The 24,018-nt window shown below is 37.0% G+C and overlaps 1 protein-coding gene across 1 annotated transcript in view; it reads left to right on the top strand.

Moving 5' to 3' along the window:
* FHL5 (four and a half LIM domains 5) overlaps positions 1–21,102 on the top strand; it is a 39,540-nt gene extending 18,438 nt beyond the window's left edge. Inside the window, exons 2-6 of the mRNA XM_060114727.1 lie at positions 6,046–6,213; positions 7,077–7,251; positions 9,232–9,401; positions 13,864–14,050; positions 18,985–21,102. Coding sequence (XP_059970710.1) covers positions 6,058–6,213; positions 7,077–7,251; positions 9,232–9,401; positions 13,864–14,050; positions 18,985–19,148 — 852 coding nt within the window. The 5' untranslated portion in view covers positions 6,046–6,057 and the 3' untranslated portion in view covers positions 19,149–21,102. The remainder of the gene's footprint in view (positions 1–6,045; positions 6,214–7,076; positions 7,252–9,231; positions 9,402–13,863; positions 14,051–18,984) is intronic.
* Positions 21,103–24,018: the final 2,916 nt, after the last annotated feature.

The following is a 24,018-nucleotide window of genomic DNA, read 5'->3' as shown; positions in this document are numbered from 1 at the left end:
TTGTTTTTCACCCCTTTATTTTTAAGCTTCAATCTGAGCTCAGTGTCCTTTTCCTTGAAGAACACTATTTGTTATTTACTGTAATATGGGTGTGCTATTAATATATTCAGTTTCTGATTGTCTGAAAATATCTTTTCTTCACCTTTTTTAACAAAAGATATTTTACCTGAGTATAGACTTCTAGGTTGGCTCCCATTTTCTTTCAGCCATTTTATCTTTCCATTGTCTACCTTCCATTTTTTTCTGTTGAGAAGTAGGTAACTTCTCAATTTGTTGTTACTCTGGAAGTAATATTTTTAACCTACTTTTAAGATGTTATTTATCTTTGACTTTTAGTAATTTTACCCAGAGGTGCCTAGGTTGTGTGTTTTTAGTCTGGGTGAGGGTCATAGTTTTTGTTTTGTTTTTTAAATTTGTAACATGATGTATTTTGTCAGTTTTAATAGACTGGACATTATTTCCTCAATAAGAATTCTTCATATTCCCACCAAAATACATAAAACAACTCTTTACATGGGGATAATAATATTTGTTGATTGAATGGGATATTAAAAAATAGACCCCTTATCGATTTCCTGTCTGTGGTATATCTACCTTCCAATCCCTTCTCTCACTATTTCCATTAATTTTCACAAATCTCAGCTCAAAACACTTCACTCTTCTATTCTCAATCATCAGTAGTTATATCTCTTCTATAGACAACATATGTTCATCTCTAGCTTGAAACTTAGGCCATTGGTGATCTTGCCCAGCCTACTTTTCCAAACTTGTCCTCCAATTAGTACCTTCTCATGCCCTGCAAGCCACTTTAAATAGATTACTTGCTATTTTCCATGCAGACCTCATGTATTCAAGTATAAACATCTTTCCTAATTCTGTTGGTCAGTCTCAAGTGCCCTCCCTCAACATCTTCAGGAAAGAAAAGGTTTACACAGGCTCAGATCCTGGGCTTCAGTTTCTGACAGGTGTAGGATAAAATCCTGGATTTGGCATTTTTATCTGCCAAGTTATCTTGGCCTCTCTAAGATTCTTCATCTGTCAAATGGGGATATTAATAATAGACCCATCCTACAGGATTGTTATGAGGATTAAGAGAGAGAATCTACACAAAGTGGTTAACACAGTACATGGCCCTCAGGAAACACACGGGAGCATTAGAACTCACTGTTAGTATTTTTAACAATTCCTTCAAGGATGGTAGAGGCTGCTCTTTGCCCACCACAGCACCCATTCTGCCCTGTAATCCAGAGGTCAGGAACCTGCTGCCACCGCTGATACCACTACCACGACTACCTCTCACAACCTGAAAACAAGTCCCTGGACCCTGGAAAACCTGAGTCCAGGCATTCTGAATGGGAGAAACCACTCACATTTCTACGACCCAGCCTGCCAACAGCAACAGCAGCAGGAACGTATCACTCCCACCTTCCAATGTACACACACCTGTTCGGAGTTAGCAGAGCCAAATTTGCATCCTCAACACTAGCTGTAAGAGGGTCCAGGAGATGTCTTTAGCTGCCTGACCTCTCCAACTAGGAGGAGGATAGAGCCAGGGTTGGGAGAACCAACCCATGATAGCTACCACACGATCCATTCAAATGCCATTTTCTCTAAGTTGTTCCGGAATTTTTCCCAGCTAAAAGTAATTTCCTTCCTCCTTCTCTTAACTGGTGGGTGGTTTTTTTTTTGTTTTTTGTTTTTTGGGTTTTTTTGCAGTACACGGGCCTCTCACTGTTGTGGCCTCTCCCGTTGCGGAGCACAGGCTCCGGATGCGCAGGCTCAGCGGCCACGGCTCACGGGCCCAGCCGCTCCGCGGCATGTGGGATCTTCCCGGACCGGGGCACGAACCCGTGTCCCCTGCATCGGCAGGAGGACTCTCAACCACTGCGCCACCAGGGAAGCCCAACTGGTGGTTTTTAATTATCACTGGACATTAGAACTTTCTGGGAGCTGAGAAATACTTATTCTCATTCTCTACCCCCAGCAATCCCAATTAATTGGTTTCGAATAGGAGTGCACTTTGGAAATTTAAAAAATTCTAACATGGGCCTCCCTTTGTTTAGTTATTTATAAAATGTCCATACTCTTCCTACTAGATTATAAGCTCTCTGAGGATGGGCTTTGAGTCTCGTCTATTTTTAATGTCCTTCATAATTTCTAGCAGATTACTGTGCAAAAAATATATATATATTTACCTGTTTATAGAATGAATGAATGGTGTGTGATGCCTTGCAAACCAAAGCATATTAAAGATACCCTGCATAGCCTCAAGTCCTTGCCTCTCTCCTGCTTGATATTCTCTCAACTATACTTTTTGGGAATCTGTTCAGCATAATAAAAATATAAGTGAGTATATTGGTCACAGCATTAAACTTCTAATCATTAACTCACCATATAACATAACTTGACACAAAATTATTCCTGGTTTTAAAAATAACATGTAAGAAACAGCATTCTCAGCTATAGAAGTTAGGACCAATAAACTCACATGCTTTTAGGTAGAAATCTAAAATCTAAGGGAGATAATTGGAAAAAGAAAGCCAAGTGCATTCATGACATTGGACTTCTGAGCTATTTATCTTATCTTCATAGGTTCTTTGATATATCGGTGTACCTCTAAATCAGTCTTCCAAAACTCCAGTATGCAATGATAAAAATTCTGTGCTTAAACCGTTGCATAATTGCAGAATCAATTTTATAGAAGTTTGGCAAAAATATAATCTAATCCTTTTGAAAAGTTTGACAAGAATGTCTAATTGATATTGATACTAACGTTTCTAAGTTCATGCCAGGAAAAGTTAAATGCTATTCAATTGGGATACTATTAAGATTTCTTATGACTCATAATTATAAATCAGCTCTGTTCAAGGATTTTAAATCTTTGAAAGCAAACAGTTTTCAATATCTTTGCCATATTAACCCTCAGATGGGGGCTCCTGAGATGAGAATCATATAGTCCCTATCCCCTTTCCTACAGTTTTACCTGTTAGAAAATGATTAAAAACTAGCCATTTGGTCTGCTCTTGAGGACACTAGTTATTCTCTGATTATTCAAAAATATTAATGCAAGGGACAAAGAAGAGGGGAAAAAAAGAGACAAAGGCCAAAAAAAAAAGTACAGAATGATGTTTAGGAGTGAATAAGGTGGTAAAATGTGACCTAGTTGGAAAAATTCATACCCTTGCCTCTTTTGCCTGCCCTCACACCACTTAGAACTGCTTTTATTAAAGGTCCAAATAGCTTTGAAAAGCTTTAGTTTCAAGGTCTTCCTTTATCCTGAATGGAGCCGGGTGAAAATCTGTTGGCAAGACTCACCATTCCCCAACTTCGGATGTAATCCTGTGCCATTCTCCCGGTTGTCTTTTCCCCTTCCTTCGCTGCTAATCAAGATCCTTCTTCCCTTCCTTCCTTCCTAACAGACTTGCAAAAGCTTAACTTCCTTCAAATCTTCTTAGAAAGGTCTCCCTTTACTGTAGCTCCCCACCCCTTTCTATTAGTTGCTAAGAATTCTATATGGTTCTAGTGGAATCTGTATCATATTTATGGTCATAACACCTCTAAGAAACTCTATATAGATGTATTCATATACCCATAGTTAAATGATAGACTTTATGAAAATGAGGACTGAATTTCTTAGTGTACTTTCCCCAACTAAGAATAAGACCACAAACGTTCAGTTTATTCTCTTATCTCAAATAATATTCACTATTACCAAGGTAAGAGCTAAGAGAATCCAGACTTCTTGAGAGCAGGGACTTCAACTATTACAGAGTAGACATTTAACACATGTTGACTTGGACCAAATGCCTACTCCCACTGTATAGTTCTATAAAATGCAAAATTACATAGTTCTGAGATATTGAACTGACTCTTCTCACCCTCCCCAACTCCCTGACTTTGCTTTTAAAAAACAGATGGAATAAGATGTACTTTCTCCTTTAAAAAACTGGAGAAAATAGGGTCAATTTTGTTAAGAATCTTTATGGAGCAAGGCCTATTATGTGATTAGAATGGGGATGGGGAGGATCTTCTTGTACTTACATTTAGACAAGTATTTATATTCACTGATATATATTTCTATATCAATATTTATATTATAAAATAAGTATTTATTTAGATATTTAGATTTTAGATATTTAGACTTCTGATCACCAAATGAGGTACAGGTATTATAATGTTGTATTTAGAGTGTTGTTTAAAAGAAAAATTTGAAATTCTACCAATTTTGTGATACCTTTGGTGTTTCTTCATTTTATAATATACTAAAAGCCTCACTAAATGGAAGTAGTCTGGGAGTTCCTAAGTCCTGAGAGGCTGTGCTTCATGGTGCTATTATATACATCTAAAACTAAAGAAATATTAACAATGAAAATGGTATTTTCCATATTAAGTGATAAAAGTTAAAGGTATATACTGTATTTCACTATTAAGAGATAAACACTTGATCACTGTAAACGTGAATAAAATTTCCATTTTTAAATCTTTCAGGGGATTTAGATCTATTTCCTCCTGTTTCCAAGCTCTCAGTAATCCTTTCAGTGTGTTTGTATTCACTAAAAAGGGACATTTCTGTGGAATTAATCAAATAGGGAATTCAGTGTTTCTTGCAGATAATTTTGGCATGTTCCACTGGGAACTTCTAGTCTGAATTTTCATCTTTTCTGGGAAGAGACACATATATTCTAAATCCTTAGTCTTTTCTTTGTTAGTAAAGATCTGCTATAAACAGAATTAATGACAATGTACATTCAGCAAGACACTGCTGGAAACTTCATCATTAAAAGGTGGCAAAATATGTGAGAATGCAATTTGAATGTAGTAAATAAAAACTGGCATTAAAAATGCTGTAAAAATCGTCAATAATTAATTGATTTTCTAATTTTGCTAAAATTAAAAAAACAAATTTCTGATGTGGAGAATTGGAAAATATTCATAGTTCCCAATATATTTATTTTCCAAGAAAATCAGTGGTACTATTTTTGGTGACAATGAAAAACTTGTGTTCGATGCCTAATTAAACCCTTTTGAAATCCACGTGTTTTTTAATGGTTTTCCTAAATTTACAAAATAACTAGAATTCTTACCCTGACCTTGGATTTATGTTTTTCATTCTATAAAATGCTGCTGTTATTCTTCCTTCTGTGTACATGTTAGTTTAGCCCTAAAACCTGAAGAATCCGATAGCTCTTTTCTACCACTGATGGTTTTAACTGCACGTCCACATCTGGAAAATTGCTCAGTGGCAGTCACAAAGACCTAACACTTGGACTGAATCCTCACTGCTGAGGAGTTTTATTTGACCAGCTAAGTGTGGGGCATTTAAGTGGAGATGTCCAGGAGGCAAATGAAGAACAGGCTAAAGCTAGAGATTTAAGTCAACAGTATACTTAGGGAGGTTGAAGCCACAGGTAAGGAGGACGTCCCAAAGGAGAGTCTATGGTACAGGAAGACCTTAGGACTAATGTGCAGAACCCTCATTAGGTACCCGATAAAGAATTGGGAAATAAAAGGATGGCAGGGAAAATGACAATGTACTTGATTAGTACATTAGAAATGTACATTAAGTACATTAGAAATGTACTTAATTTCTATTTCAGTTAGAGCAAAAAAAGACTGTTGTTACTCCCATTGAACTCCACCTCCAGCACTCTCCAACAAGACAGTAAGTGATGACAGTTAGTGAAAGCTCTATCAACAGTTCATATTTATATCCTTGATGTGAAACCATCCTATTTCAACACATATTACATTCTCATTGAATTCCACATTAGTGAATGAGGAATACAAGATGTTTTTTCACACTCTGGCTGCTGGTTTAATGCATTTTGCTAGTAAAACACACAGGAACTGCCCAGATGGGAGAGTAGCCTTTTCTAAATCACTCCAAGTGTCACCATAACTACAGCATATTTCCTAAATTGGTGGGTGTTCATATAAGAAAATATAAATCTATTCAAGTGCTTGACTCATGCTGTATTGAGGCTTTATAATTTATCTTATCAAAAATTTTGCCTTTATATATGTAAATTATTTTTTTATTCATAGGATTAAGCCAAAATGACAACTGCTCAATTTGACTGTCAATACTGCATGGCATCACTTCTTGGGAAGTATGTACTAAAGGATGACAATCCATACTGTGTTACTTGTTATGATTGTATTTTTTCTAACTATTGTGAGGAGTGCAAAGAACCAATCGAATCAGATTCCAAGGTAGGTCTTACCTCAGTTCACAGAATTATTGCATATGAACAGTAGACAAGTGCTTTGGAATGTCTGTTTTTCTTTAGTGTTGACTGTTAATACTCTAATGCTCTGCTACTAGATATAAGGATTTTCAAAGCTATCGTCAATCAAGTTCCAGGCACTATGTTCAGCACTGTGAAACATAAGATACACTTTAATCCTTACAGTGATCTTAGGAGATAGTTTAGGATGTTAAAGATTAAAGAAGTCATTTGCCCAAAGTTACAAAGCTGAAGTGTTATTTCTAGAATGATAAGAGTATAAGTGAATAACTATATAAATAATTGGAGCCGGAAAGATTCAAAAACCTGTATCTTCTCACTTCACATTAGCCTCATCTTCATTAAACCATTGTGCGCTGATACCTCTCACACATACACCCATTCCTCCCAGAATGCACATTATTATATTTTTTTTCTCCTTTTTTGTGGGGGGAGCTGGGGAGGTCTTTGTTTTAGTTAACTAGTGTTGAGATTTTGTTTAGGTAAATCTCAAACAGTAATAGGATGTTACAACCTAAAAGTAAAAATCATTCCATGAAAAACTTTTCTTATAGTTTATAAAAGGAAGGTAGAGGAAATCTGAAGAAACAGGAGAGTACACTTATTTTCCATCTGTCTTTTGTGACCAACCAAGGAAGCCCCAGGCTCTAGTTCTTAATTGCCCCAGAGAGTCACCTCTCTATGGGTAATAGTATCAATAACAGCATGCCCTCAAGCTACCAGCACCACCTACTGGCACCAGAGTCCCAGGAGTGTTTAGTATTGTTTTATAAAATGGCCTGTTTGGTCACAAACATACTTAATTAACTTTTATTTACTGTCTCAAAGGATCTTTGTTACAAAGGCCGTCACTGGCATGAAGGATGCTTCAATTGTGCCAAATGCAATCAGTCTTTGGTGGAAAAGTCTTTTGCTGCCAAGGATGAGTGCCTGCTGTGCTCCGAGTACTATTCTAACGAGTGTTCCTCCAAGTGCTTCCATTGTAAGAAGACCATCATGCCTGGTAAGATCACAAGGCACTTCTGGTCTATAACTGAACCTGCAATGCTTTGAATTAAACCCAGGCACAGGAAGAGTGTAGTACATTAGTCCCCCCCTTATCCATGGTTTCACTTCCCATGGTTAAAATCACCTGAGGCCAGGGCTTCCCTGGTGGCGCAGGGGTTGAGAGTCCGCCTGCCGATGCAGGGGACACGGGTTCGTGCCCCGGTCCGGGAAGATCCCACATGCTGCGGAGCGGCTGGGCCCGTGAGCCATGGCCGCTGAGCCTGCGCGTCTGGAGCCCGTGCTCCGTGATGGGAGAGGCCACAACAGTGAGAAGCCCGTGTATCGCAAACAAACAAACAAAAATTACCAGAGGCCAAAAATTTTAAGTCTGAAAATATTAAGTGGAAAATTCCAGCAGTAAAAGTTTCTTAAGTTTTAAATTGTGTGCTCTTCTAAGTAGTGTGATGAAATCCCTCTCCATCCTGCCCATGATGTGAATCATCTCTTTGTCCAGAGCATCCTGGCCAGTAGTCACTTAATAACCATCTCAGTTATCAGATCAGACTGTTGCTGTATTGCGCAGTGCTTGTGTTCAAGAAACCCTTATTTTAGTTAATAATGGCCTCAAAGTGCAAGAGTAGTGATGCTGGCCATTCAGGTATGCCAAAGAAAAGCCATAAAGTGCTTCCTTTAAATGAAAAGGAAGTTCTCAACTTAATAAGGAAAGAAATTGTATGCTGAGGTTGCTAAGATCTAATGTAAGAACGAATTTTCCATCCATGAAATTGTGAAGGAGGAAAAAGAAATCTGTGCCAGTTTTGCACCTCCAGCTGCAAAAGTTATGGCCACGGAGCATGATGGGTTCTTGGTTAAGATGGAAAAGACAGTAAACTTGTACAATAAGATATTTTGAGAGAGAGACCACATTCACGTAACTTTTATTACAGTATACTGTTATAACTGTTCTATTTTATTATGTTATTGTTGTTAATCTCTTGCAATGCCTAATTTATAAATAAACTTTAACATAGGTCTGTATGTATGGGAAAAAACATAGTGTATATATATATAGGGCTCGGTATTATCTGCAGTGTCACACGTCCACTAGGGGTCGTGGGAGGTATCCCTCACAGATAAAGGGGGGAACTATACTATACAAAACCCTGCTTTGCAGAAAGACATCTTTCTGCTATCTCTTTATCTCATTTAGTGTACTTTACACATGAAAAGATTATTCTTTCTGTCTCCAATGGGCAAAGTACTGTCTTTTGTGTTTTTTCATAAACCTAATTCATAGAAACATTTTGAAGCAGAAACTGAGCCATGGAATAAAGATAAAATCTATACCAATAAATAATACTAACACTGCACTAAACACCCTGTCCTAGGCAGAACCAATAGCATCAGAAAACATAATCCATCATAGGAGAATGGGATCCATCATCATTTTGTAGCTCAACACAAACTGGGAAAACAAGGATCCAAGTAAATTGTTACACCTTTAGGCAAGTACTAATTCTCTGTTTTGATTCTCTTCTCAATCCCTATGGACAGCAGCATATGAACAATTCTCTCTCATTTTCTTATTATAGGTTCAACGATTTTCTAGGAGACCATAACTACACAACATCAATCTCAGGAGTTTGTGCCTTGGGCATTCCTAATATCCCTGTAACGCTTATTATGTCCCAGTTTATCTGAAGCATGTGCAGCCTTTCAGAGTCTACATTTATAGTACTTTCACATCTCAAAATTGTGAAACAGCACAAGAGTTTCCAGCGAAAGAGTGATTCACCATCATCGTGGCTGAACTCTATTTATTGACCTCTTTTTTCAGATAAATGTTTTGGAAACCAGTAAACACTATTTTTTCTATATGGATGATTGCTTTTTTCACCTTAACTTTAGTATATATTTTAAGTAATTTGACATATTATTGCTTAAAAGAACAATTATGCTTGATTTGTACTAACAGGTTCTTACTTTGGGGGTACAGGTTCCCGGAAAATGAAATTCAAGGGAAACTACTGGCATGAAACCTGCTTTGTGTGCGAGCATTGCCGACAGCCAATAGGAACTAAACCTTTGATTTCCATAGAGAGTGGCAATTATTGTGTGCCGTGTTTTGAGATGGAGTTTGCTCACTACTGCAGCTTTTGTAAGAAGGTAAATATCTAAAGAGGATGAAGCTTGTGAAATCTTCCAAACCATCGCTTTTTAGTGGCATTATATGTTTGCAATGAACTGATACTATCATGTTATATCCATCTTTGCACATTCATGTTAATTTTGAATTCCAACATGTTTGAAAGCACTACCTGTCACAGTGAGGAGGCCCATCTATTTTTATCACCATAAAATTCCACCCAGAACATGAATTTAATGTTCCAAAGGCTCAAGTGATTTGATATTCCAGTTCCATTCACTGCTGTTCAGGCAAGATTTCACATATTCTGGTAGAGGGCCCACGCCTCTCTTTGAATACAAAATACTTCTTAGAAAATTTCTGATCCATTTAATTTCAGAGAGATATGGATTTGTCTCACAGAGTGACTAAGGGAACCAATTTAAACAGGATATTTCACTCCTCACATCATGTCCAAGCAATATAAATGTCTTCTTAGCTTGAAGCTTTTATATTTCTAAAGAGTAGATAAAAAATAGAACTACCATATGACCCAGCAATCCCGCTGCCAGGCATATACCTTGAGAAAACCATAATTCAAAAAGAGACAGGTACCACAATATTCACTGCAGCACTATTTACAATAGCCATGACATGGAACCAACCTAAGTGTCCATCAACAGATGAATGGATAAAGAAGATATGGCACATATATACAATGGAATATTATTCAGCCATAAAAAGAAATGAAATTGAGTTATCTGTAGTGAGGTGGATGGACACAGAGTCTGTCATACAGAGTGAAGTAAGTCAGAAAATGAAAAACAAATACCGTATGTGAACACATATATATGGAATCTAAAAAAAAATGGTTCTGATGAACCTAGAGGCAGGACAGGAATAAAAACGCAGACATAGAGAATGGACTTGAGGACACGGGGAGGGGGAAGGATAAGCTGGGAAAAAGTGAGAGAGTAGCACTGACATATATACACTTCCAAATGTAAAATAGATAGCTAGTGGGAAGCAGCAGCATAGCACAGGGAGATCAGCTCGGTGCTTTGTGACCACCTAGAGGGGTGGGATAGGGAGGGTTGGAGGGAGGCTCAAGAGGAAGGAGATATGGGGATATATGTATATTTATAGCTGATTCACTTTGTTATACAGCAGAAACTAACACACCATTGTAAAGCAATTATACCCCAATAAATATGTTTAAAAAAATAAAAAAAGAGTGGATAAATAAGAGCATGACACTCAAAGAGATTGACAAGATCTTTAGGGAAATTCATTAGACAGAAAGACAGAAAGATGACTTAAGAACTGCAAGTGGTTTCCTTCACCTCCATCTCCAGAGCTCCATGCAGGGCCTTTCAACTGGGACACCCATTCAAAACATATTTTCCAATAGGAAAAAAAGTCATTTTTTTCAAGTAAACATGGTCCAATTCTTTTTGTATCCTCTAATCTTTTACGTGAAAAAGTCACTCATCTCTATCACCTTGATAAAGTCTGTCTGTATTCCATAAATATATATCGATGTTCTCAAAGAAATTCTTGACCTGTGAGGCATCATAAGTTTCAAATAAGCCTATAACTTGTGATGAGAAAGCTTGAATCATGAAAACATATTGGATAAGTCCAGTGGTTTCTAAACATTTTTGATCTACAGGCTACTCCGGCAGGTCTCTTAAGACCATTTGCATACTTGCATCTGAAGTGTCATTGCTACTTTCTACAAATGCATGTACAAACATACACACACTCAATGATTTTCCACAAATATGTAAAATACTGGTACTACATTTGAAGAGGCATCAATCAACCCCTATGTTATAATTATTAAATTACACTGTCATGATGGCTGAAAATTACAGTTGAAAGTAACATGCTACAAAACCATCTTACACCCGAAGACTTCCATTACTCTACCAGAAGTAACAACTTAGAAAATGACTTTACAAGAAACAGTCAGACCCTATGACCCTGTGACAGATGAAGCTCCAAAAAATTATCAGTCAATGACATGCATTTAGAAAGGGATGCTGGAAATAAAATAGATTTATCTCACTGTTTTGTGGGACAACTAAGTTGGCCATTTTTAGACTACGTTTCTTAAGGACTTACACTAAAACATTAATGACACTCGTGAGACTCATCTTAAAATCATTTGTTGGGCACACAATATAAAGTTTCTTTCAATGCTATAAGGAGTCAAGAGAACTTCTCTAGTACATCAGAGCTGAGCACTATCTGGGGCCAAAGCCCTGGCGTTTCCCAGGTTAGAGGAGCCTGCCCTATATTTAGGACATGATTTGAAGTCACCAAAAAATTTATGAAATGTTTCTATTGGGTAGTAGATCACAACATGCCAGATTATTTTCTATTTAATTTTTTAAAACCACAAGTCCTTTAAGGAAAGCTGGATATAAATGTTTCGGATCAAGATGATCCAAGCTGAAGAAAAACAAGTTGTCTCAACCCAAGCCAAAGACCAAATATAAAACAAAAGAAAATAAGCAAAAACTACTTGACCATCAGGCTCACAGAACTTTTTTCATACATTTTAGTTTCACAAAATAAAATCTATTTTCTACCAAAAAACAAGTAACCTCAAACTGTAGTACTCTGAATTCAAACTCCTCAAGTTTCACATAGAGTATTCTGTGATTCATATCAGCTTTCATCCACTGGGTGCAAAATCATTATTGCCTCCACTTTGCCAGAGAAGAAACTTGTTCTAAATCCTGGGATCAATCAGTAGCAAAAACCACGCTTGGATGTTAGACTTCATCTTAGCCCGTCTGCCTCTTCAAAAGAATATAATCACAAGCAAACAATTTTTAATGTTCCAGAGTTTCTTCTCCCTAATGAAACAATCTTTGGTGGGTACATCAAGTTTTATTTTGCTGTGAATACAGTTTTCAAGTTTTGAATCTTTTAAGCATTGCCTGCTAATCATTTGACCAAACAAATCAAAGGAATCTGGAATTCTCCTGTGCCTTCTGTAAGGCATCTGAAGTCAGTAGGGGGGTATTTTAAATTGCTTTAGCTCACACACATCATTATGTGTCCTATTTACTTATTTAGCATAGTATACTTTTTCTCCTTTATGAAAAATAACTTTCTATCAAGTATCTTTAATTTTTAAGATAGTCATTGTAAGATTTTAAAATATTTTTAGAATAATCTTTTCAAAAGCCTATAGGATAGACAAGTATCCTATAGGATGGCTATAGGATACTTAGATGTCACAATAGGATGGCTTAGAATAGACTACTTTTTCTATATCTATTTAATTTGCATACAAAGATTACAGGCGGCATCTCAGATATCACATTGCTTCAGTCATTATAAGATATTTCCATGAGCATATGCCAGGTTCCCAGAACAACCCAGGACCTCAAGAGCCGTGGATTTGAAAGATGCTATGACTTAAAAATTGCTGCACAAGAAAAGTTGTCTAATATTTTTCCATCTGATTTTTAAATAAAGATATCTCAGCCTTTAAAAAAGTAAAATCCAGATTAAACTGGTTTAGAAAATAAATCTTATGGAGGAATAACAAGCATCTCTGCAAAACCCTAGCATATCACACATTAAGGTTCAATGTAAAACCAGCACTTATGACTTTGAGCCCTAATGCTGAAAACTCACACAGTTGCCCACAGCACCCCTATTTGTGCTAGATACAATACTGCAGTTGCTTTCCAAACATTTTTTCCCTTAGTGTTTGTTCATTCATTCAATAAAGACTTGTCAACTGCTTATCAGTGCAAAGTAATCTAATCTCAGTACTGTGTTCATGGTTAAGCACATGGGCTGTGGAATAAGACTGTGCAGGTTTGAATGCTAGCTCTGTGTGACCCTAGCAAGTGACTTAACTACTCTAACTCTTAGTAGTTACTCATGTCTAAAGAGAGAAAGATAATAGTCCCTACTGTGTCAGCATGTCAAGAATGTTAAGAAGAAGTTAAGAACAGGGTTGAAAACTGAAAAAACACCTCAGAAATATTATTCATTATTAGCAGATTATGGTGTTGATCAATTCCTTTCAGGGTTACTACTGCTGGAATAAAGCATTCAGGAAAAAAAATAGTTTTGTTTTGTTTTTTTAGGATCCTTAAAAGTTATACATGGACATAAGAACATAGCATAGAAAATATCTGAACTCTAAAAACACGTTTGAAAACCAACAAGAAAGAGAAAGATGAGCAAAGGAATCAAGGGCCTATTTCTTTTTCATTTTCCTGAGTTCATTATGGTCCTGCTTCCTTTCTGTTCCATTGTAGGAGAAACATTAGGATATTTATCACCAGTTCTATTTAATCCCTGTCGCCTTTTGTTTCTCATTTAGATTCAAAAAAATCACAGGGAAAAGACATTCTAACACAATGTGATAGAGTAGCCCAAAGTACCACTTGTGGGCACAGAAGAGAATCACAAAATGTCTGAATTGTAATAACGTCCACAGTCATTGCCTTTTTTGTGATCATTTGCCAGGTGATTAGTTCAGGTGGGATAATGTTTTGTGACCAGCCATGGCATAAAGAGTGTTTTCTGTGCAGTGGCTGTAGGAAAGAGCTCTGTGAAGAAGAGTTTATGTCCAGAGATGATTATCCTTTCTGCTTGGGCTGCTACAACCATCTTTATGCCAAAAAGTGTGCCACCTGCACCAAGCCTATTACTGGTAAGTTATTCAGTTTAATATGGTCCTACCATGAGAGAGTTATGGCTCTGTAAATGCTATGTAGTTAGTTCAGGAAATGCAATTTTAAAAAGAATGATCTTTCCTTTATGTTTCCTTTTGAAATAAACATGGGTACCTATATATAAATATAAATATTATGTAGAACCCTCAAGGCAAGTATAGAGTGTAATTAAGGTAGCTATGCTCTGTAGAGGGTAATTAATACTAAACCTCATGGTATTGACTCTACATAAGGAATAATTCAAGGAAGAAGGAGGATAAGATGAGCGGAGAAGACCTTCACAAGGAGGCCTGATCTGAGGCAGAACTTTAAGGAGTTGACTGGGGGAAGGGATACTTATAAAACAAAGTGCTGCTGAATTCCAAACAAGGGTAACAGGGCCTTAAAACAGAAAAAGTTTTAATTAAATGCAAGTACTGTGCAAAAATCTGAAGCTATAATAATTAGGATAGCATAGGTCAGGAATTAATTAAACCTCAATTTAAGATGCTTCTAACAAACGTATTATTCTCTTTGCTTTCTATTCACTTACAATAAGTTGGGTTTTTTTTGTTTTGTTTTGTTTTTTTTGTGGTACGCGGGCCTCTCACTGTTGTGGCCTCTCCCGTTGCGGAGCACAGGCTCCGGACACGCAGGCCCAGCGGCCATGGCTTACGGGCCCAGCCACTCCACGGCATGTGGGATCTTCCCAAACCAGGGCACGAACCCGTGTCCCCTGCATCAACAGGCGGACTCTCAACCACTGCGCCACCAGGGAAGCCCTACAGTAAGTTTTAATTGTGAATAGATGTGATTAAAAAAAAACAACAAGATAGCATTCTGTTGAAGAAACAAAATATACATGACATGATTTGAAAATAACAAATGGTAAATCGATCTGTGTTAAATGGATTTTCAAGGTAAAGAGCACATTATATTTTCCTTAGAGACACTTCTAAAATGCTAATCCTGTAGTAAAGGAACTGAAGATCTCATCACACCTGAGAAATCCAACAGCTATTCTTTTAGGCAATGTATGGTCACTGAATAACGTGGCAGAACTATACTTCTCTTCTCCATTCCTAGTACTCTTAGGTCATATTTCACTTTTAGCTCAGTTTATATAACACAGAATTAAAGATTATTTTATCCTTTTCCTCCTCCTCTATCTTCAAATATATCACAAAGTAAAACTGAATATTTATTCATCTTCAAATAAAGAGTTTTGCTGCAACCCAGCTTGATAGGCTTTCACTTGCTTGCAAGGGAGGGAGTTTCCTGGATGAACAGAACATAGTTCTGTCTGTCTGTACAAGGAAAGCACCATGTTTTTCGGAATCTCACACTGGCCTATGGGCTATATCTGGCCAGCAAGTATGGTTTGTTTGGCCTGCACTTGTTTGTAAACAACTAATGTAAAATCCATCTCTATAGCCAAAAAGTAAACAAAGAGCCTGCCCAGGGTAAGCAGACTACCCTCACATTCCCAGCCAGGTCACAGTCATATGGAGCTGAGTGGCTGGCCCATTATGTAGGGCATGTCCCCTTTGCTGCTTCCACCTTGGCTCTATCACTCAGCTATGTCACCTCTCCAGCCCTTTCAAGGGCTTACGTTGGAAATCCCAGACTATAGGGCTCCAAATCTTGGGCTCTTAACCACTCTGCTCTCCTGCTTCTATACATCTGGCAACTCCTGAAGCCAAGAGAATAAGCCACCAACTCTACTGGTTTTAGTTAGAAATGGGACTTCCATAAATGCAACAGTAACTGGAGCAGCAAAATCTTAGTAAAATCTGCAATCACAGCCCAATGGATTTAGTCAATTTATTCTACAACACTTTTCTTGAATTGGCCAGAAAAAAAAAAAAAAAAATGGGGGTGAAGGGTGTTCCATGAAGAAATGAGAAAGTTAAACAACTCAGAATGGTTTGAAAATTTTCTGGGGACCCAAATGGCTAATACTGATCTGTAAGTGCCTACACAAGCCCTGAACTTGATGAGTTTCATTTCTGACCCATCACAGATTCATATGATTTTTCTGATAGGTTGTTACAGGTCAATCACTGAGCACAGCTTTTTTTTTTTTTTTTTTTTTAAGGTCAGACAGAAAAACCACATTGTTCCACATGAAGCATAGGGATGATCAGGAACCAGTGATTTGTCCCCAGAGTAATCCACATGCAGGATATGCATTTAATTTAGGACAGTCTTTTGGTCATTATCTTAACCTTCTTTTAGCTCTGTGATTGAGAGACACCAGAAACTAAATGCCTGCAAAAACTTCCAACTCACTTTAATATGTTTTTATCTGATTCTTAAATGTACATAGGCCCTGTAGTAGTGCTTCTTTAAAATTGAACTATTTGAAGTAATGTACCATAGGGAACTATACTACCATATATTTATCTTCTGAAAGTTGTACATTCATGCAAACAATATGTCATCCTAAGAAACTATGTTAGAACGTTTCCAAAACACTATTTTAAAGTAACTAAATCTATAAGGAACAAACTCAAGATGTAATTACAATTTTTCTCCTCCTCTAAGATAGGATTTACCTTGCAAACTTTCTGGGGTAAACGAAGCAGCTTTATCTAGTAGGAAGAGCTCTGATCTAGGGAGTAAAAGACCTTGGTCTTGCCTCTGCCCCTGACTACTGTGTGATCTGTGGGTACAAAACTCACCTCCAAGGTCCTCATTTGCCTTATTTGCAAAATGAGGAATTGAACAAGATTACATCTTTGCTTTCTTCTATTTCTGTTTATTTTTAGTAAAGTAAGTTTCAAATGTTGATTTCTTCAGAAAGGGATGCTAAGGTTCCTGGTTCTTTAAAAAAGAAAATTCAGACAATTTGGTGAAGTTAGGAGCATAGGCTCTGAAACCAGATGGCCTAGGATTGAATCCCAGATCTGCCACTTAGCATGTGGGTGATTTGGCCAAGAATCTGAACTTCTCTGTCTGACAATTTCTGTCTGCAAAGTCGGGTTGATGGTAATATCTACCCCATGAAGGTGAGGTGAGAGCTACATGAAGTAAAGGGCTTAGAATAGTGACTGGCTCATCTTCAAGTGCCCAACAAATGCTAGCTCTTATTCTACGGAATTTTCAGGAATAAATGAAGCCAAATAAAACAGGTGTCAGAGACCTGTTTCATTGTTGACTTTCTTACTGCAAATGACCCTTGTGACCTGAGGGAGTAAATATATCCAAAATCAAAAAACTTTACAGGGCTTCCCTGGTGGCGCAGTGGTTGAGAATCTGCCTGCCAATGCAGGGGACACGGGTTCAAGCCCTGGTCTGGGAGGATCCCACATGCCGCAGGGCGGCTGGCCTCGTGAGCCACAATTACTGAGCCTGCACGTCTGGAGCCTGTGCTCCACAAGAGAGGCCGCCATAGTGAGAGGTCCGCGCATTGCCATGAAGAGTGGCCCCCACTTGCCGCAACTAGAGAAAGCCCTCTCACAGAAACAAAGAGCCAACACAGCCATAAATAAATATCTAGATAGATAGACAGATAAACTTTACAATCAGCTCACATGTTGAGTCAGGACTTTCTTATATTCCTGTTACCAGATGCTTCTTTTTTATTCTTCTTTGTAAAATTCTAGAAAGAATTATTTTTACATTTGCCACCTGTACAAGGCCTAATAATAAAATCAAGAAAACCTCACGTGCATTAAAATGCTGGATGTATAATAATTAGTTTTATGAACAGAGATGATTTATGTATATACAGAACATTATTCTTGCAGTCAGCTTATTAATGTTCTGAATATTAAGGGAATTAATTGGTACATTATTGATTTACTCTTATTAGAAAGTAGTGATGACAGCATCATAAATAAGCTATAAATTTAATCAAGAAAAGGACAAGAATTTGATGTAAATTTATCCCTGGACTAGTAAATTTATGTGAAGACATAAAAATGTTTCCAGGATGAAAACAAAAGTTCATTATCATTGGCAAATAAAGACTTAAGCTTAGGGCATCCCAACCCCTTCCCAATCCTTAGACCTTTTCTCCTTTTCTACGACTCCTCAAAATCAGTTCCTTGAACCGTACGCTGGATTCATATTTGGGATATAGAGATAGAGTCTCACTGAAGACTCAAATTCTCATACCTTTCTTAGAAAACCTATGGCTCAAGTGAGGCCCAAGTTGAAGTGATAGAGGCTGACAAAGCACCTCTTAGAAACTCATCAATGGGTAGCACGGCCTCAGTGGCCAGAGGGATCAGATTCACAGATCTTTGCTACAAGCCTATGCTGAAGTCACCTCTGGGCAAGGTAATAAGGTCATCACACTAGGCTAGCTACAGGATAGTTTAGATGAAATTCTCTACTTAGGGCTTTTGGGAATTGTGTCCCAAACCACAATACGACCATGGGACTTTATCCCGAATAAAATGAAACATGAAAAAAGAGGGAAGAGAAGAAAACTAAAAGTCATTAAAATATCAAATACCAGGCTGGGAAGTATACATTTATTTTATCTTAATTTTGCTTCTAAGTAAACAGGGTCACAAAGAGGGAAAAAAAATATTCATACTTAGATATGTCTGACTTCAAAACCTATACTCTCTTCTCACTGCACTACCCTGTATTTCCTTATGTCTTAGGCAATCCTTAACTGTCTCCAAAAATATGTGCATTGTATACCCAGATTCTACCTACTTATGTAGATTATGGAAAAATTTGACTGAGAATCTGGCTGGGTCTCATAGAAAGAACTTGTCCATGGGCGACTTTCCCAAATAGACACAGGTCACTGGGGGCAGCCTCCTTTCTTAGGTTTCTTGCCTCTACATGGTCTTGCTGTATCTCAGGGTTACTGCTCACTGCTGTATCTCCAGTTCCCAGAAGAGTCCCTGAGAGAATGCTCAATCTATTTGTTGAAAGAATAGATTACTCTTTTTCTCCAATTCCTTTACAGGTCTCAGAGATGCCAAGTTTATCTGCTTTCAAGACCGCCAGTGGCACAGCGAATGCTTTAACTGTGGGAAGTGCTCAGTCTCCTTGGTGGGGGAAGGCTTCCTGACTCACAACAAGGAAATCTTCTGCCACAAATGTGGCTCTGGAGTGGACACTGACATGTAGAAGGAGACAGTCCTTCCCCATCTGAAATCCACCTTGCTTTTGTTCTCACTAAATCCGGAACTTGATCAATGTTGTATTTCTGACTTAATTTTTAGAAAAAATTCATGTAGAGTTTATAGCGGAAGAGTTTTTGCACACAGTCTGATTGAACTATGTTATAAGAACTTAAAAAAAAAAAACCCCACAGACTAACAGAAATGAATATATACTAAGTCACAAAGGCATCTTTCCTTGCAAAATACTGCACTCTGCTGTTAGAAATACAGGAAAATATTTCTTTATTGTAATCAAGTGTATGATCTATACCTAGAAGTCATGGATGTCATTACTGAAAACTGATGTTTTTCAAACCTGCAGAGTAAAAAGGAAAATAAGAGATCCAATTGAAGGGCATACATGAGACTAATGTTTGCATTCCTAACTAGCTAGTTATATATAACATGATTGGCTGTGAATGGTAGAAGAACAAAAAATGATCAGGAGGAAGCGATTACTAATCATCACATTTAAGTATTTTGCCATCTTATCATTCTTTTATTGTTCACAAGTACTGACTTCAGAGTTGAAAAACAAAGCTACGATTTGCCCTCATCCACCCTGCTTCCACAGCTGGTTGGTTACCATATTTAATCAATGGAATTTGAGAATTCTGGACACTATGCCTCTCATTCTCTGCATAGATATAAAAGGGTCCTTTCTCCCTAAGGATAGTCAAAGCATAGGTTTCAACATATTTTGTATTAAATGCATTTCAAAGCCCACAAAGATTTTTTTCTAAATACTTACAGATTCCATGAAAGAAAAGTCTATTCTTTCAAAAGAGCTAACCAAGATAATCAGTCCCCAAAGGCAAACCTTTAAAGTAAATAGATCATTAAATCATCATTTCTGGAAATGAGTTTTAGGGAAGGGATTGAGTGTTGGAACCTGACTTTCACCCAGATATCTAAAGGCATAATAGAGTGCATAATTAGCTCTGAGAGTCATGCATTTTGCCTTCCAAAATTACATAGTTGATTAATGGGAAGACATAAAAGTGGGCTTTAAAGAAACCTAGTAATAATAAGAACTGAAAAAGAATAATTCACTGCTGATAATTCAGGACCTGCAAAGCAGCACAACAGAGCGATAAGGTCTACAGATGAGCCCTCCCCCACTATTCCTCCATGCCCATGCAACTCACCTCACCCATGCCAATGGTGTTCTAGAGCTTCAAGCTCTTGCATGGCTGTGAGGGGGCACTCTCAACCCTCGGTAGCCAATCTACAAATAAACCAGTGTTTATTGGTCACAGCCTTAGTGAAAAGTCTATCACCATGTGTTTAACTTTATACCAGACATCTACTGATGATGACCCTACCTAGCTGCCCCTGGACAAAATTTTCCACATAATGTGGGATAAATGGAAATCAACCTCTGCTCTCCATGCTCAGTTACCACCCTTTGTTATAGTGTCACTTGGGTGGAGCAGAGAGAGGTCACGAGAAGAAACCCACATTGACATAACATTTTAAAAAGTGTCTACTCTCAGATTACTGCATAGCATTAAAGGTTCTGATTGAAGTCTAATTACATGCTGTGGCTGATTACAATTATATCACAAGAGATTTAATTAAAATTGTTATGGAAACACATTTTTTGAAATAGTTTAAAATGCAAGGACATCTGGAGATTAGCAATTTAGAGATACTAATAAAAGGTCAGGCTTCATAGGTGATTTGAAAGATATAATTGTCCTTTTTTTGGTATTAACAATGCCAAGATATTTTCTCTTATTCACATTGTTAAATGTAGGCAAAAATATCAATATTTTTCCTGCATTGTTTGAAATCACACATGTGAAACTGAATATGCCAATTGTTCTATGATCTAGAATATAACAGTGTATCATATATTTAGAAAACCAAGCCATTTTGAATCCGTGTAGATATACAACATGTAATACTGTCTCAGTTAGTCAATTATAAACAAACATACAAAATGTAATGGTTTTTCTTAAACAATTGTGTGGGATGGGGGGGTGGGTGTATATGCACTGATCAGGCTTGTGTTCAATCTTTACAATTAAAAAATTCACAGAACCATTTCCAACACAGAGATTTTGTGATCCTTTGATAAGTGTAGTTAAGTATATATACTTTCACATGACTAAGCTACCTTCTAAATAGAGAATTATTTCTATTTTTAGAAGATATTTATTCTCTATTTAGAAGGTAGCTTAGTCATCAAACATGTATTAAACACTTACTGTGCACAGTTAGAGCTCAATCTACTGTGATTCTGGGGTGGTGGGAGGGTAGATCAGGGTATGGAAGCACGGGAGAGCTGGATGCAGAGAGCTTATGAAAAGTGCCACTATAGACATAACACACATATACACAACAACTGAGAAGGAAGACGCCCTTAGATTGGCACACAAAGATAAAAGTAAAACTCATACACAATATATTAGAGTTGATTTAGCTCAGTAAAGAGAAAACCTCTCTAAGTGACCTATCCAAAAATGGAATGGGCCGTCTCAGGAAGCAGTGGGCTTCCAGTGATTCAAGGTGTGACATCTGCACAGGTAGGGAAGCAGTTAGAAGCAAATTCTGTGTGCTAAGAGAAGCCAGATGGTTTGGAAGTAGCAGAACAACTGTGCCAAAGAGCAACAAGAAATGGGATTGCTAAACGAGAAAGGGTCAGATGAAGGGAGAATAATGAACTCTTAGGATTAAAGGTTTACACTTAATAGAACAGGCAATAGAAAGTTACTAATTGTTCTTAAATAGGGAAGAAAAAGCATTAAAGACAGTGTGTGAGGAACATTGTGCTAATGCTCCTGTGTGGCCTAGAACTGAAGAGGGCGAGGTTCCGAAGGTGAAGGTCTCTGACTGAAGTAATACATTTGGTCAGTGGCTATAGAACTGAAAAGAGAGAAACAGCAATAGGTAATGCAAGCCAAGAGCTAGATTTGTTGATATAGATGAGTAGACAAGTCAATGAATCAAATATTTTGTGTTGTCATGTTGGGGTTAGAGATGAAAAAGAAAAATGAAGAGAAGAATTTCTGCTTCCATGATGACAGGAAGGGTGACCAACCGTTCGGTTTTCACTTAACAAAATCATAAACGTTATTTTGGGACAATCTAGGCCCATTGGTTAAGTGAAGTGTGACAGCGCTACAATCATGGGTTCAAAACTTACTTTAAAAAAACATTAAGTTGTACTTTGGAGTGAAAGATTGGTCAACTACTGTGAAAATGCATAACACTGTCACAAATGGCCTTGGTTAAATATCACTGCAAAATTTAGTACTACAAATGAAAAATCAGCCTAAAAATATAACACCATTTTTGAATTTAAGAAAAAAATACTTTTTAACCTACTTGTTGTATTGACAATAATTCATATTTTAAATAGGAAAATGATTGCTATAGTACATTTTAGATATATTTAATTGAGCACATAAATTATTCTCAAATACATTTACAGATGTTTATTATTACAATAATACTGCTTTTACTTATTTTACAAATTCTGGTTTTCAGAAGTTTCTTATGCTGAATAAGTTTGCATAGTACATATTTCTCAAATTGTTTTTAGATATTTATTTTTTACATTAACTGTACAGTAAGCAAAAGAGGTATGGAATAACTTTTGTAGTGTTTCTACTTTTGTTACATAAGTGGGCATAATGATTTTTATCTTCATTTTTGTAATGCCTAAATTAACCATATGTCCAAATATCATTTTGTATTAATACAAAAATAGCATAATTCAATTCTGTCTGACCCAAACAGTAATGCCTCCACATCTATGTTCTTTCTTAGTGATCAAATTTTAAAATATTCTAAACTAAGAATTATTTTAATTATTATTTGTGATTCTAAAAATGTTCTATCAGAAATATCCCATCCAATTGGATTTTCCTGTTTTGACTGAGGTAGTCTTCTGCTAATTTCTTTTATATATTGGAGGAATACTATTTATATATAAGAGGAATTGTTAAAACTCTTAGTGGTTTTAATCTTTTGTTTTATCTAAAGCAAAATCTGTGTCTGTAACAGACTTCATGAAACTTTTGCTAATCCACACTACAAGCATCAATTAGGTTCTCTCTAGAGTTACATTAGATGATTAATTCATTTAATGTCAGAACGTGTTCCACAAAGATTCAGAAGAATATCTCTCAAACATTTCTAGAGCATTTTTAAAAATCATGCAGCTTTGAAACATAATGAAATTCTAATGGGTACTCAAAAGATAAACTTTTATGTCTTAGAATGGTGTTTCTTCAATGAAACGGAATATCACTAGAAACTATACTTGCTGGGGTATAACCTTTAGCATGAACCTCTTCCCTCAGAAGCATCAGACCTTTAAATCTTTATTATTCTATCAGAAACATTCCAAGGGTCAGCTGGGATAACTGTAAAGAAATGTTTGGGGAACTTTGAGGTCCTCTTTCCAGGAAGAGGTAAAGGAGACCTAGCAAGACTTTGGTAAAATGTCATAAGATAGATTTGACCTTGTAACTTCTCAGAAGTTACTGTGTTTAGATGTGTTATGCCAACATAACAAAAGAACACCAAGGGGCAAGGATACCAAGAGTCTTCATTTGAACCACCAAACTCAAGAGAAATTAGAAATTAGTCCATCCACTCAATCATCCATGTGGCTTCCTAGATGGTCCTAAAAATGCATTATCCAGAGAGAATTAGAGAAGTTCTTGTTCAGAATTCTGAACATTCTGAATTTCCCCAGATGACCAGCTTTTGGACCAGATACCCTGTTGAATGTGGGGTTGGAGGAGATAGTTCTCAAATTGTGAATCAAAAAGGAGGGGAAAGAAACGGAAGAGATTCATGCTCAAGTTTGAGTTTATAAA

Source organism: Mesoplodon densirostris, chromosome 12, assembly GCF_025265405.1.
Source record: "Mesoplodon densirostris isolate mMesDen1 chromosome 12, mMesDen1 primary haplotype, whole genome shotgun sequence".
Classification (NCBI taxonomy): domain Eukaryota; kingdom Metazoa; phylum Chordata; class Mammalia; order Artiodactyla; family Ziphiidae; genus Mesoplodon; species Mesoplodon densirostris.
Note: the sequence above shows the minus strand (reverse complement) of the source record. Positions and strands in the feature narration are given on the sequence as shown.